Source organism: Lissotriton helveticus, chromosome 6 (genome assembly GCF_964261635.1).
Source record: "Lissotriton helveticus chromosome 6, aLisHel1.1, whole genome shotgun sequence".
Lineage (NCBI taxonomy): Eukaryota > Metazoa > Chordata > Amphibia > Caudata > Salamandridae > Lissotriton > Lissotriton helveticus.
In genome coordinates, this window is record NC_136067.1 from 1,594,755,582 (window position 1) to 1,594,770,317 (window position 14,736).

Sequence of the window (14,736 nt, forward strand, 5' to 3'; positions counted from 1 at the left end):
ACTGTCAGGCTCAATTAGCTGGTCGCGAATAGACCCCAAGGCTTTTAATCATAGTTTTTTCACAGACCGCCTGCATGTGATATTTACTTGCTTGGACCCTTTAGCGCCTGGCTAGGACACGTTTTTGCGTCGCATTCTGAAGGTCCCTCAAAGTACTCCCTCCTACGTAGTACATGAAGACCTGGGCATCGATTTCTTAGCCGACCAGGTGGCAGTTAAGCCTTTGTAGTCCTTATTATTTGGTCTAGGGAGAATAAGGACCTAAATCGCCTGATTATTTCAGACTGCCTGCCATTAGAGCATGCTTTTAAAGTTCCCTGAGTATGGTATGTTAAGGAGTCTTTTTCTGCTCTAGGGAGGCCAGATATTTTTCTTTCACGTGATTCAGTAATGCCTCAGGACCTTAACCTTGTAAAAGAACTGTATTTTAAATATACCTCTGCCCACCATGAAAACACCAAGCTCTGGAAACCGTGAGAGCGCATGCCTTGTTAAAGACAGTACAGGGTAGGGAAAGCTACCTCTACTCTTACAAGGCAACCAACAGGTTTTTAGTCACCCGTTTTAGGTTTAACCTGCTTCAGAATGTTCTGGCACCTCTGCCTGGTTTTGTTTCCCCAAACACGAGATGAGCCTGTGGCTGCGACTCTAGGTCTCCACAGGACACGTTACAATGTGTCCTTTTATGCAAATATTTTACCCTCCCAAAAAAGCAGTTCCTGCACCCCCTTTTAAAGAGCTTGAAGCTCAGGCAAGCCAGAGTTCGCTTATGTATTTACAGCTACTGCCTAATGAACTCACAATTTGTGCAGTGACAAGTTTTGTGCGGGCCACCTTCAGATGAAGATTATCTAGACCTGATTGACCATTGAATGGCTATCCGTGTTTTTGCATTGTCTTTCTCTCGCCCACTTTTAATCACCTGTGACCAAGTGTTTCATTTTATCTCAACTTTTAAACTGAAGGTGTTGTGTTTTAACTGAACTTTTAATTGGATTTGTAATGATGATTTTTCTATTGCATGATTGTATCTTATATGGTCATGATTGCTACTGAATAAAGATTTATTTTAGTATTAGTACCATAAGCTTTCTTAGTATACTTTGATCACGTCTTAGTAACAGCCACTGAGTAACTTCCTCCATATGACTGATCTATCAACTTCATCACAGACTCAAAGTAAGTCCACAAATGTACAGTGCAGTGAAGCAGCCCCCCCTGTCAAAGCCCACTAAGCAATGCTTATAAGTAGAGCTGAAATGCTCACACTGATCATTCTTTTCCAAAAGCCAGTTTTCATAATTGAAACCATTGTATGTGTATCTGTATTTACCCCAGGCAACTGGTCCTCGTAAAACACTACATATCCAATGGATTTGCCAAACTACAGTAAAATCTCAATGTGGTTTGAAGCATTTGCTTATAACTGCATGCCCATCTGTGAGCCAAACAGAAACAGAGGGCACATTTCTTTTTTAGGTCTCGCCTGTCGATGCGCATGCGCATCGAGCTTGCGAGACTATGGGGGCTTAAACAGTCTTTAACCAACTTGCAAGGAATCGTGGCGATTCATTGCAGTGCCCGTGAAATTCAAGCTCAATGCGCATCCGCTTAAAAGCGCGTGCACATGCCCCCAGCCGCCTGCCTGCCCCTGCTGCTTTCACACCCTCTCCCCGCTCCGCCCCCTCCCCTGCCCGCCGTGTCGCATTTCTCCTCCCCCCTCCCCTTCTCTGCCTTCCCTCCGTCTTGTCTCTTTTGGGCCCCCTCCTCCTCCTACTCTCCTCCCCCCTCCTCCTCCTACTCTCCTCCCCACTCTCTCTCTCACAGCCTCCCCCAGCTCCACCCCCTCACTTCTTGGTTGCACGGCCGCTAGGCCGTGCCTCCCCTACTCTCCTCCCCCCTCCTAGTGCGTTAAAAAACAAAAGAACACTGCCATCACCTTAGCAACCGCACCGGGGCAATTTCTCATTGCATTCTCCTCGTGTCAGATCCTCGCAGCCATTGCACGCTGGATCTCTTACATAGTAAATTGTAATTGTATTTATGTAGTGCTTACTACCCCTAGTGAGGCGTCGAGGCACTTTACGCTGGCCAGCACGCAGCTCCAGAACCCAAGGTTAGTCCAGTGTTATGGGTTACTGTTAGTTATTGAACGTAGTCTTGTGCGCTCAAAGCAAAACATTCCATGTCGTCATTTCCGTTTCTGTGCAATGCTCTTTGTTTCACAGACGTCCTCACACGCAACTCGGCCAGCTCGGGTCACACTTCTGTCGCACAGTCCTTCCACGCCCCCTCATGCCACTGATCCGTCGTGCACACGGCGAGAACTGGCACGGATCCCAGGCACGCCCCGTGCCAGCCGTCGGTTACCAAGCGGCGCCCGGTGTTTAAATCAGGAAGATGAGATTATCTTAATTGCTGTTTACTGAGCTGCGCGGCAGGTGGTGGGGGGGTTAATTACAGCCCTTGGAAGGGGAGAATGCGTGCTTTACTCCTGCCCAGGAGACGTGGGCATGCTTACCTCATTTTACACTGAGTGTTCCATTATTTCACTGCTGCTGGCTGTGTTTTTTTTCTTGACGTGTTTTGGCCACCCCCTCTTACAAAAGCGCACCAAACGCACGCCTACACCACCCTCAAGCTACAGATTTTGAAGGGGCCACTAATTAAGCTGCACAGGTCACGCAGGCATCCTTACCGCCATCTCTGCTTTAATTGGATGTATTTTATTGTGAATAGCGCAGTAAGGCACAGAGTTGGTGTGATCTTGCGTCACACATATAACCCAGCAAAGGACCTTGGGAAACATAACTTAGAATGACATTGTTATGACATAACAACGAATGCAATATGGGGGACAGAAAGGTGTTATCGATGCATAGGGTCAGAGGTCAAACCAGTTTTGGGCTACCTCTCAGCGAGTTATATTTGCGTTCAATAACACATCACACACAAACAAGCATACACGTCATTTAAAATAAAAAAATAAAAGCCCGCCGTGTCGCATTTCTCCTCCCCCCTCCCCTTCTCTGACTTCCCTCCGTCTTGTCTCTTTTGGGCCCCCTCCTCCTCCTACTCTCCTCCCCCCTCCTCCTCCTACTCTCCTCCCCACTCTCTCTCTCACAGCCTCCCCCAGCTCCGCCCCCTCACTTCTTGGTTGCACTCTCCTCCCCCCTCCTAGTGCGTTAAAAAACAAAAGAACACTGCCATCACCTTAGCAACCGCACCGGGGCAATTTCTTACAAATCTAGGTTTCCTTAAAATTAAAAGTGAAATTCTACCGGTGCTATGCCCATAACCTCACAGCAGGGCAACCCGTGCCAATATCAGAAAGGCTGACTGAAGCACAAACAACAAATATATATAGAATGAGCGAGTCTGCATGATTCAGACTGTTCTACTGTGTCCTTTCCTCCGTTCTACTCTCAACATTTTAAAAGTTTCCGAATGAAGCTCTGGTTGGAAATTCTTAGTACGAACCCTTCAGGTGGGCTAAAAAATGTGTGTGAGGGTTGCTCTGAAAAAGGTGCGACCCACAAATTGTAACTAGTAATGACGTAAGTAATTATATGTTTGGCTTACACGTGACCTAAAATACTGTGCATTATATGCTGTGCCACACGACCAGTTTTGGGCTACCTCTCAGCGAGTTATATTTTGGGTTCAATAACACAACACATCACACACAAACAAGCATACACTTCATTTAAAAAAATAAATAAAAAAAGACAAACATTTTGGAATGTTTATGGCTTTTTTTATTTGTAATTCTTTACCATTGGCTACAGGAAACAAAAATGCTAAAGATTTACAACAAAAACCCATAAACAATTCTAAAAGCACTAACTCTAATGATGCGAGACCTATTGCATTTCCAATGCTTGTTTACATGGATGGCTTGGGGTGACCTTTTCTCCATTCACAAATTGTGCCAGAGATCTACCCACAATGCCTGGAGTGATGTGTTCAGTCAGGACCCACTTGTTTTGCAGGGCTTTAAGTGGGCCGGGCCCCGCCGGTGCTAGTTCTTAAAAGCGGGTACCGAGACGGGTCAATCTCGGGCTCTCCGTTTTTACCTTCAGGGTAGGAGGGCGTAACCCTGCAATAGTACCACCTGTCACTGCTTTTTATGCAACTTCAAAGAGACTCATTTTCAGGTTTATATTCTTCAAACTTGGAGCAATCCAGTTACATTACACAAGGACATATTCATGTTTTGAATCACCGGATGTTGAGCCAATGTGAGGCTCGAACCTGCTCCTTACTACACAACCTCACTGCAAGAAGTGAAGCATTTTCAATCTTTTATGCAAAGAATGCATAGTTGTTGCTTATTTATCTTATACAACTAACAACCATTGACAAAGCCAATAGTCCTGGCTCGTTCTAGGTGTAATGTTTGTTTATATCAGGATGCATTAACAGAAGCATCAAAATACCAGTCACACTAGCACACTATGCCAAGTACAGATTTTTAGCTAAAGTGTTTTAAGTCACACCCTTAATTACATCGGCCCGCCCCTATGAGAGACCCCCCCAGATTTTTCATACCACTTAAAGCCCTGCATATCACTGTGCATTTAGCACTTTTCCTTTTCACAATTTCCAATTCTCTCCTACAAGATCTAGAAAGCGCTTGTTTTTTTAGCTCTTCTTTGCACTACTTGTCAAACTGACTAGGTGGCAGAGCAAATGTGCCACAACCCTAAAACAAACAAGAACAATAAAAAGGCCATCCTGCCCTACTGATTGGGAAGTAAGGCAAGCACAAAGGTGGCCAGTGGCCACCTCTGGCCAATGATCCTCTGTGTCACTGCTCTAATGATAGCTACTCTCCTTGACTGACTCTGAAGTCACCAGCTGCAACCATCTTGTCCCAAAGTGACTGCAATGACTCTTCGTTGCCCTGTTGGCTGCTTGTAGCACACCTCACCAGTAACCTTCTTATTATATTGATTCAAGGGGTATATGTTGTGGCTGTGTTACACTAGTACACAAGCAGTGGAAAAGCCCATAGGTCTTTCATTGGCTGCCAGCTTTTTTGGCTTTGTCAATGCTTGTTTTATTTTATCGTGGTTTTTTGTAAAACTTTATTTTTGGGAGAGCTGCCGGGCCCTCAGAAATAAAATGTAGGAAAAAAAGACATTGGCAAAAGTAATAATATATTTTTGGTCTAAAAAAAGGCACACAGACTTAGTAGTCCTTGGCATTGAAGATAACTACTTGGTGGCCAGATGTGCATGTTGTTAGAGAGCAGAATGCTGTCACTCACAGTGAAGTTAGCCAGTGACTGAAGAGGGATGAGTCACTGCCCTATGCTGTATGCTGTAGTGGGCAGAATAAAAATGTGAATGACACAACCGCCAATCATTCGATGAAGTGGGCAGACTGAAAGTCTCTCTAACTCATTACACATATATAGTTTTAGTACAATCAAACGGTCCTGGCTAACATCAGACCTGAAAAGATCACCTACTGGATGTCTTGATTTTGCAGACTTTTGACAAGCGGAGGTCGGCACGGCTCAGGGGTGGCCAGGCAGGGAGGGGGGATGAGGAGGAAGGGGAATGTAAAATAAAGGTTAAAAAAACCACTTACCTTATCGCCACGTCCCACGTCTCTCCTCCGTCGGACTTGCACCAGGAAGCACACCCAGGCTGCCCATACCAATCAAAAAGCTGCAATGCAGCATTGTGATTGGTAAGCACCCAGCCTCCCCATGACCGATCACCACACTGCAATGCAGCATTGTGATTGGTCTGCGCACCGGGATTCGGCGCTCAGACGGTGACTGGGAGCCTGGGCATGTTCTCCACACAGGCTGTAATGCAGCCTCCGTGGAGAACATGCGAAGTGCACATGAATGTTTGGCCGGCCCCAGAGGGCCGGACACACATTCATGCACACTTGGAGTGGGCACACCACCCCTCCCCTGCCCTGCTCACAGAGCAGCCCTGCAGGGCCTTCAAACCTGCCGTAGCAGGAAAACATAAAATGATAATAACTGCGAGTGGGGCGATACTCCTCCGCCTAAGCGGAGGGGCCGCCACTGCTTTTGACATAACTGTAAAGAGAGCAAACCGAACAAGTTGGATAGATAGAAGCTGTAAAACATTTTGTAAACAAAATGACCAGAGATTTAAGTTTTGTATAGTGCCACAAGTTTCCTTTCTCACTTCAGACTTATCGGTGGAAAAAAGAAAAAGAGATAAACCAAAGAGGATGAATTATGGGGTTAACCTCCAACTGGATATAAGGGAGGGTCCTAAACTCGAAACTTTTCAAATCAACATTCTTCAGTCGCTTCTCTTAGCGCAGTGATGCTAGCTGAAAGCAGATTGGTAAAGTTCGGTTGCCCAGAGTTCTCTGACTTGAAGATAGGTAAATTCACCTTGGAATTGAGGTTATATGGTAAAGTTTAGAACAAGCATTGGCATAGCCAATAGGTCTCGCATTTGGGACCTTATAAGTGTTTAGCCATGCAACAGTTGGTGTTGTTGCACCAAGGGTATTCTGCTGCATAACTAAATACTTATAGGGTCCAAAAAGCGAGACCTATTGGCTATTTCAATGCTTGTTTCCCATTCTCTCCCCTGCCCATTTACACTTGTAATTACTCCCTTTTTTTAGTCTTGTCCAGACAGTGCATGCGCTGTCTTAAAGAAACTGTTGTATCCAATATGTAGGTTTCCGCCCACCCATAGGTTTCCCATTTGCTGGCTTCATCATCTCTCTCATGTTATTTCTCCACATTTGTCCATGGCATTCCTGTGTTTACCGTTCTCGAGATCATGGACCAATTACTACTCTCCATCCATGCCCCAATTTAGGAACAACTTTTTTCTATGTTCAAGAGCACTTTACATGAGCACTTGTATTTTCGCTTGTTTCGAGCTCAGTTTCTCCTAAAAGGAATAGGCCATGTTATAACGCATGCGATGCAATGACCGCGTTGTTACATCGCATCCCATTACAACGCAAGTCGTTACAGCCACTTGCTGTTGCTGGCTGTGGGAATAGTATAATTTACTATTCCAACTCTAGTCTGTGCAACAGTAGGAATGGTGTTGGATTTTAAATCCAACAGCTTCTGCCCCCTACAGCAAGTTATTGTAACAACTTGCGTTGTAATGGTTTGTGATGTAACATCGCTGTCGTTGTAATGACCGCGTTGTAATGGCATGCAATGTAAATGATGTTTACCCTAAAAAGGCCTGTAAATCTTGTTTATATCTCATCACATTTGCAGTGCTTTCAAAGACCAAGGTCAAAGATCAGATGCTGTTTTCCGAGGGCGTCAGTTTCCTTTTCTTTATCTGAATTCAAAATAAGATGATTTTTTAAAATTAGTGTCCCAGTGTTACTTGCCCATCCCCCAACCCCCTCCCACTCCAATGCTTGACCCGTCCTCCCTCCCACTCCACTGCTTGACCCGTCCCCCCACTCCCTCCCTCACTGCTCCTCTTTGACACTGTATGCATCTTAATCACATATAATTTCACAATCTACACTGGCCAAGATGTGTGCACCAGAAGCAGGTATTGCAGCGCTGAATATTCAGCAATTTCATCTTCTATTTCAATTGGCAAAGGAGCCTCCAGTCTGTGCCTCATGGTGCTGCATTCCCATTCCCAGATTCTATACAGCCTGGTTCTGCCCCTCCAGTTGCTTCTTGCATCGCTTCTTCGCCAGCAGCTCCCGTCCCCTCTTGTGTTGCACCAGTGCCATATTGAAATTTGAGGGGGCCCCCCTGCAAAGTACATGGAGGGGGGCCCACATTCTGCACGCCAGTCAAGAGCTCTCTCAGGCCAGCGGCCTGCCATACTGCAGGGGCTCACCCCAGCCATAAAAAAAGGATTCTGATTACTCCATTGGTCATATCCGCCCTTTCATCGGGCGATATACATACATCAGTAAATGCTGCTGCTGCGCCCTCCAGAAAAGTTACACAACACTGCCTCCAGCCGGCCCACCAGACACATCCTCCTACTTGATCACCCACCTCCAAGCAAAGCCCGCTCAGTTAACCACCTCCAAACACAGACAACCGCCGTGGTGCCTGCTATTAACGCATCTATTACACTCTACTCTCACCCCTACAAAACCTGCAGTTATGCTTTTCTGCCTGCCTTTAAAACCAATGCTCAGTTGTCACTGCAAACCAGTGACCACTGGCCACTGATCCCCTGTCCATCACAGACAGAAAGACTGATGGCCAGTCCCCATCTAACCACTGCCTACCAGTAAAGATAGAGCCTTTTCAGCTGCTGCCCTCCCCAATGCCACTGTGGTAGTTTAAAACATGTTAAACAATCTCTTCAACTGACCACCCCAAAACAGTTCTTCTTGCTAGCCTCTACGGCATCAAAGCCGTTTCTGCTACTTTTCATCCCCTGCATGATGCACACAATAATATTAAATGTAACAAGGGTCCAATTTTTGTTTCCTCACTGCAACATTAATTTACACTATATACCCCACTGAATCATACCTCCTGTCAAAGGCAAACCTGATCCAATATATAGCATCAGTCAGCAAGTACCCGAAGGACAAACACCAGAGAGAATGCATGATTCAAGTAATTAAACCTACAGTAACAACGCAGCATTTCCCCACCCACTGTCAGCCCAGTGATGTCTGCAACCGCACAGTAGCCATAAATACCGGCAGCATCTAAAGCGCATTTCCACTTCATTTCAATGGCTGCTCCTGATATATATACCTATGACTTCTTGGAGGCATCTACCCGAGTCTGCTGCATTCTTTGTCTCCCTGAGACTAACCGAATGCTGTTGGTGAACGCTTCTTTTCCCCCTTCCTTACTAATAACTAATGGAGGATAACGAAAAAAATATATTGTATTTTCCTATGCAAATAGCATATCAGGCACTTGCACCCACAGTCCCCACCAGATCCACACGTATCAATATTCTGCTATCACATCATCCTCTCAACCCTATTATTATCTGGAGATGTTTTGTATCCCTTCCGTGAACTTTCAGGAAAACAAGTCCCTTTAAAACCTCTGCTACTTATACAGGCTTGCAAAACACTTACTTGTTTTACTAACTGTCGTTGTAAAGTAAACCGGTAACTCATTCTAGGATTGGAATTACTGCTTCGAAGTGTGGAAGTTAATACTGAGACGTAGGATGAATTTTTGATACTCGTTCTTCCCTGCATGCGCACACAATGCAACAATACAATTTACCTTAACAAATTGTTCAGAAATGTACCCAAAGGTAAAGAAACAGCCCATATTATTTTTACAAAGAAAAATAGACAATCGTCAACTTTATACTCCATGACATAAAAGTTTTTAGCGTGCACAGCTTGTCCAAATCCATGCCACCTAATTCTACCACACACAGCACATTTGAACATCTCAAAATTCATGCCACACAATTCAACTATAAATAATTTGACCATACAACGTTCCATACCACATAATTACTATCCTAAACATTTTAAAACACATATCTCCACGTCACTCCATACCACATAATTCCACATCACATAACATTCCACACAACTTAATACCACTCCAAACCACATAATTACACTCCACACAACACAATTCAACTACACATAATTCCATTCCACCCTATAAATTTATACTTCACAGAACATATTTACACTCAACTCCAAAACATTTAATTACCCTCCACAAAATAGAACTCTGCAATATGCTGCATAATTCCACTCTGCACAATTATACACCACACCATGCCACATAATTCCACACGTCCACAATTCCACAATTCATCCCCACACAATTCATCACAAAACATAATTATACTCCAAATAAAACCACTCAGCACCACATAATTAACCTCCACATAATTATGCGCTACTCCATATTGCATAAATACACTCCACATAAATCCAGTCTATGCTACATAGCAACATTCCACATAACTACACTTCACACCATGCCTTTTTATACCACGCAACATAATTTTCATTCAACAGTGCAAACTTCCATGTCACACAATTCAACTGTATATATTTCCATTCCACACCACATAATTCAACAACAAACTACATAATTCAAACCGACAACACAATTACACAACACATCACATACATCCAATCTACACCACAAAATTCCACATCATGCTACAATATTAAACAGCACACCACATAAGTAAACTCTAATACATACTACTCCACAACGCAAAATACCATTCCAGATAATCTCACTCCAAAACACACAATCCCACTCCATGACACACAATCCCACTCCACATAATTCCAGTACACTCAATACCACATAATTACTATCCACATAATTACACTGCACACCATGCCACATTATTTCACTACACAGATCCAATCCACACCACACAATTCCACAACTAACAATTCCAAACCAACCCACATATGTCCACTTGACACCACACAAATCCACTCCACTCCAAACCAAAAATGCATAGGTAAAATACATTGTCCTTTACAACGTCAATAGCTCTAACTCTCACAAATGTGAGACCAATTGCATTACAAATTCTTGTTTACCTTCCAATGTCACCCAGCAGATCTTGTTCCCGAGCTGCAAACATTCTCCTGCCGCAGTCAGCTCTGTGCTGCCTCGTCCCTTCTCAGAGGAGTAGTGCCTTGTGGAGAATGCTCTCTCTGAGGGCCCCCACCCTTGTCAGGGTCATGAGCAGTGGCCTGTGGAGAACGCTCTCTCTGTGGACCCCCACCCCCATCCTTTTTCCGGGCCTGGCTCTGAATGAAGAGAAACAATGTAACTTGTTACTTTGTTTCTCTTCAGTCCAGGGTCAGCACGAGGAGCTCAAAGCTGGGTGCACACTGCAGCTGCTTTACAGCAAGACACACACAGCTTGCTACTGATGATCTGAGGTGGTCTCCTTCATGTACTGAAGACTGGGGCCCCCCGCACCGTAGGGGCTGCGGGGGTGTTTTTTACATCCCTGTGTTGCGCCCCAATGCAGCTGCTGCCTTATGGTAAGTGCAAAAATAACAATTTTCGGATGGAATGTTGAACAATGTCAAACATTCAACCCAGAACAGAGATCTGGGCCTAAATGCATCGTTTATTTGCTCCTCATGCCATTCCAGTTTAAACCCAGACATATACAAATCAGTCTTGACCCTGTTTCCCATGGGAACAGCCCAGGCTGAACTGCCAAGCCAGGTCCTCCCTGGACTGGAAACAAGCACCCTGGGACCAGTTTCGAGTAAGTATTGGCAAATTTTGCGAATCAGCGGTCTGCGAATTCGCACGAAATCGCAAAAAAATCCATGAATTTGCGGATTTTCCCACGAATTCGCAGGCTTTTTTGCGATTTGCACCATACTTAACTGGAGTACTTTCTATTGGCTAATCAGTAAGTGCTACCTCGTTGGGTAAATGTATTGTGTTTTTCCTACAATACAGCTGCATAAATGCCCAGAAGAGTTAACCGCGTGTGTCTGTAACTTTGCCAGAGCGCCCATAGGCGCCGAGGTCCCTCGAGTGAGCTGTCCATCACAGTGGGGAAAAGGGCGGGAAGAGGTTGCATAGCCTAGTATGTGTGGGGCCGGGCTTCTGTGCGAGTTCACATGCCTCTTGTTTATGAAGGGTCAGAGACCGATAAGAGCAGCAGATGAGGAGAAAGCAGTAAGTGCTACCTCGTTGGGTAAATGTATCGTGCTTTTCCTGCACTAAAGCTGTGTAAATGCCCAGAAGAGTTGTGTTCAGTGACCACATGTGTCTGTAACTTTGCCACCGTGCCCATAGGTGCCGAGGTCCCTCGAGTGAGCTGAACATCACAGTGGGGGAAAGGGCGGGAAGAGGTTGCATAGCCTAGTATGTGTGGGGCCGGGCTTCTGTGCGAGTTCACATGCCTCTTGTTTATGAAGGCTCAGAGACCGATAAGAGCAGCAGATGAGGAGAAAGCAGTAAGTGCTACCTTGTTGGGTAAATGTAACGTGCTTTTCCTGCTCTACAGCTGTGTAAATGCCCAGAAGAGTTGTGTTCAGTGACCACATGTGTCAGTAACTTTGCCACTTCGCCCATAGGCGCCGAGGTCCCTCGAGTGAGCTGTCCATCACAGTAGGGGAAAGGGCGGGAAGAGGTTTCATAGCCTAGTGTGTGTGGGGCCGGGCTTCTGTGCGAGTTCACATGCCTCTTGTTTATTAAGGGTCAGAGACTGATAAGAGCAGCAGATGAGGAGAAAGCAGTAAGTGCTACCTCGTTGGGTAAATGTATCGTGCTTTTCCTGCACTACAGCTGTGTAAATGCCCAGAAGAGTTGTGTTCAGTGACCACGTGTGTCTATAACTTTGCCACTGCGCCCAAAGGCACCGAGGCCCCTCGAGTGAGCTGTTCATCACAGTGGGGGAAAGGGAGGGAAGAGGTTGCATAGCCTAGTGCATTTGGGGCCAGGCTTCTGTGCGAGTTCACATGCCTCTTGTTTATAAAGGTCAGAGACCGATCAGCGCAGCAGATGAGGAGAAAGCAGCGTCCTGGTCACTGGAAGTACAGGGGGATTGCGCTCGAGAAACTTGTGGATGCCTAGACCCCCATCACGAATTACAGCTAATTGTAGACGGTAGATCTGGGGAGAAAGCACACCTGCCTAGCATCGACCGTGCTCACTAGATTCTTGGGCTGATTATAATGCGTTAATGAATTTGAGCTTCAACTCGGGCACCTGCTTTTTTTTATCTGTAAGTGCTTCCTGCTGAGGTTTAATTGTTGGGACAGGCGCCTCGTTGCCTAATTGTAACTATTCTCTGTCCCTGCTTTGAGGGTCAGAGCAGGGTCAGAGAATAGTTGCAAGTAGGCAACGAGGCGCCTCAGGAAAAACGTACAGGGTTACAGCAGGTGGCCAAGTTGAAGTTAATTTCTTTGTAACCATTTTGTAAATGGTTACAAAGAAATTAGCTTCAACTTGGCCACCTGCTGTAACCCTGTAAGTGCTTCCTGAGCAAAATTCGTCCCGCTCGCGGATTAGCGGATTTTGCCGCGATTTCGCGAGATTCGCGAAATCGCAGAAAATCCACAAATTCCGCGAGCGGAACGAATTCCGCCCATACTTAGTTTTGAGGTTTCAACCCTCATCAAACAGGCTAGCTTGATTCCAGTGGCATGGAGAGCGCGGGACCCATGTCTGGGCATACCAGTCCCACTAAGGGTGACAAATGAAAAAGAACAATTGACGGACAGATGTTTTACAATGTCAAACATTCCCCCAAGTACAGAGATCTGGGCCTAAATCCATAGTTTTTTGGATCCCCATGCCATTCCAGTTTGAAACCAGACATATGCAAATTAGTTGTGACCCTGCTCCCCAACTGAGGTGGTGTAGTGAGCAAATGAACAGTGGATTTAGCCTAGATCTCTTGACGGGAAAGAATGTTTGATTTATTCAGCATTCCATCCAACATTTGTTGCCACAGCCCTATGGTAAGTTGCACAGCATGTCTGGGTTTGTGTCCACATGTTGTCATCCTCACTCGTGCAAGTATGCCTCCTACCATGTACCCACAAATCTGGGTTGATGCAGAAGTGACCATCTGCAGGCGTTTCTTATCATTCATCTCCAAGGCACAGACATACCACTCAAGTCACTTTTCAGTCTCGTTGGCTTCGCCTTTACATTCCAAGAAAGAAAAAAATACTCTCCAGAGTCTCAAATGGGATCACTTGCCCTGAAAGCCATATTTGCTCCAAAATTGCTTTACTATCCATTGATTGAATTGGGCACACTCCCCAAAACTAATCTGGTGCTCCTTGGCTACTCCAAAGGTATTCAAGAAAAGAAAACCCTATGCACACACATCTAAAATCAGATAGTTCGTATATCGTAGGATATGCAATGAGTAACACAAGTAAGGTTGCAGAGAGACGATGATTTCTTGTGTAGAAAAAACCTTCAGTTCTTTAATTTCTCAAACATATAACAGCAGCCAGCCGACACGTGTTTCATCGATTGCGCGAATCTTCAGGGCTCAAACACTACTGTATAAACTTTGAAGGTCGCTCTGCTGGTGATATTTCCGACCCGGTAGGGCCCTTGACCAATTCAGATGAGAACAAGGGAGTGGATTTTTTCTACACAAGAAATCATCGTCTCTCTGCAACCTTACTTGTGTTACACATTGCATATCCTACGATATACGAACTATCTGATTTTAGATGTGTGTGCATAGGGTTTTCTTTTCTTGAATTTGTGGGTTCACCAGCTCGCTGGTTTAACTTATGAGTGGTTATTAAGGTTTTCCATTCACCCAGTTGCACCACTAACATATTTTCTGTTCGACACATACACTCTTGTGCTTCTAACATTGGCTGTGCGCCCATTCTTCACTGACACTAAAAACCTTGTTGCAATAGTACTCCAAAGGTATTAGCTACTGTTTACCTGCATGCCCACATTCAGAGATATGACTGCCGCTTTGAAGACGTTCCTTTTGTGTGCTTTGTTCATGGGTCCTTAAAGGCTGTAAAATCGGAACCCTGACCTGTGCTGGGCACAACCACCTGCTGCCAAACCTGGGGCAAGTGGATTCTTCGACTTTCTTTCTGTGTGGAGGCGGGCGAGACTGCGAGGCCCAGAAGTCCTAGCGCATGAACATCACCGCGCACCTGGAGCTTCTTCCCGTCCCTCCTCCCTCATTAGCTATTTGAGGCACGTCCACTACGCAGACCGCAGGACGCGCGCGGGCGGACGCCGGGCTAAGCCCGGGCCAAGGGCGGGCCCGTTTTTGCCCATTCCTGACCGGT

General features: G+C 45.5%; 1 protein-coding gene across 1 annotated transcript in view; it reads right to left on the reverse strand.

Moving 5' to 3' along the window:
- LOC144762799 (uncharacterized) overlaps window positions 1–14,440 on the reverse strand; it is a 71,181-nt gene extending 56,741 nt beyond the window's left edge. Inside the window, exon 1 of the mRNA XM_078648074.1 lies at window positions 14,375–14,440. Within this exon, the coding sequence (XP_078504200.1) occupies window positions 14,375–14,440 (66 nt within the window). The remainder of the gene's footprint in view (window positions 1–14,374) is intronic.
- Between the last annotated feature and the right edge of the window lie 296 nt (window positions 14,441–14,736).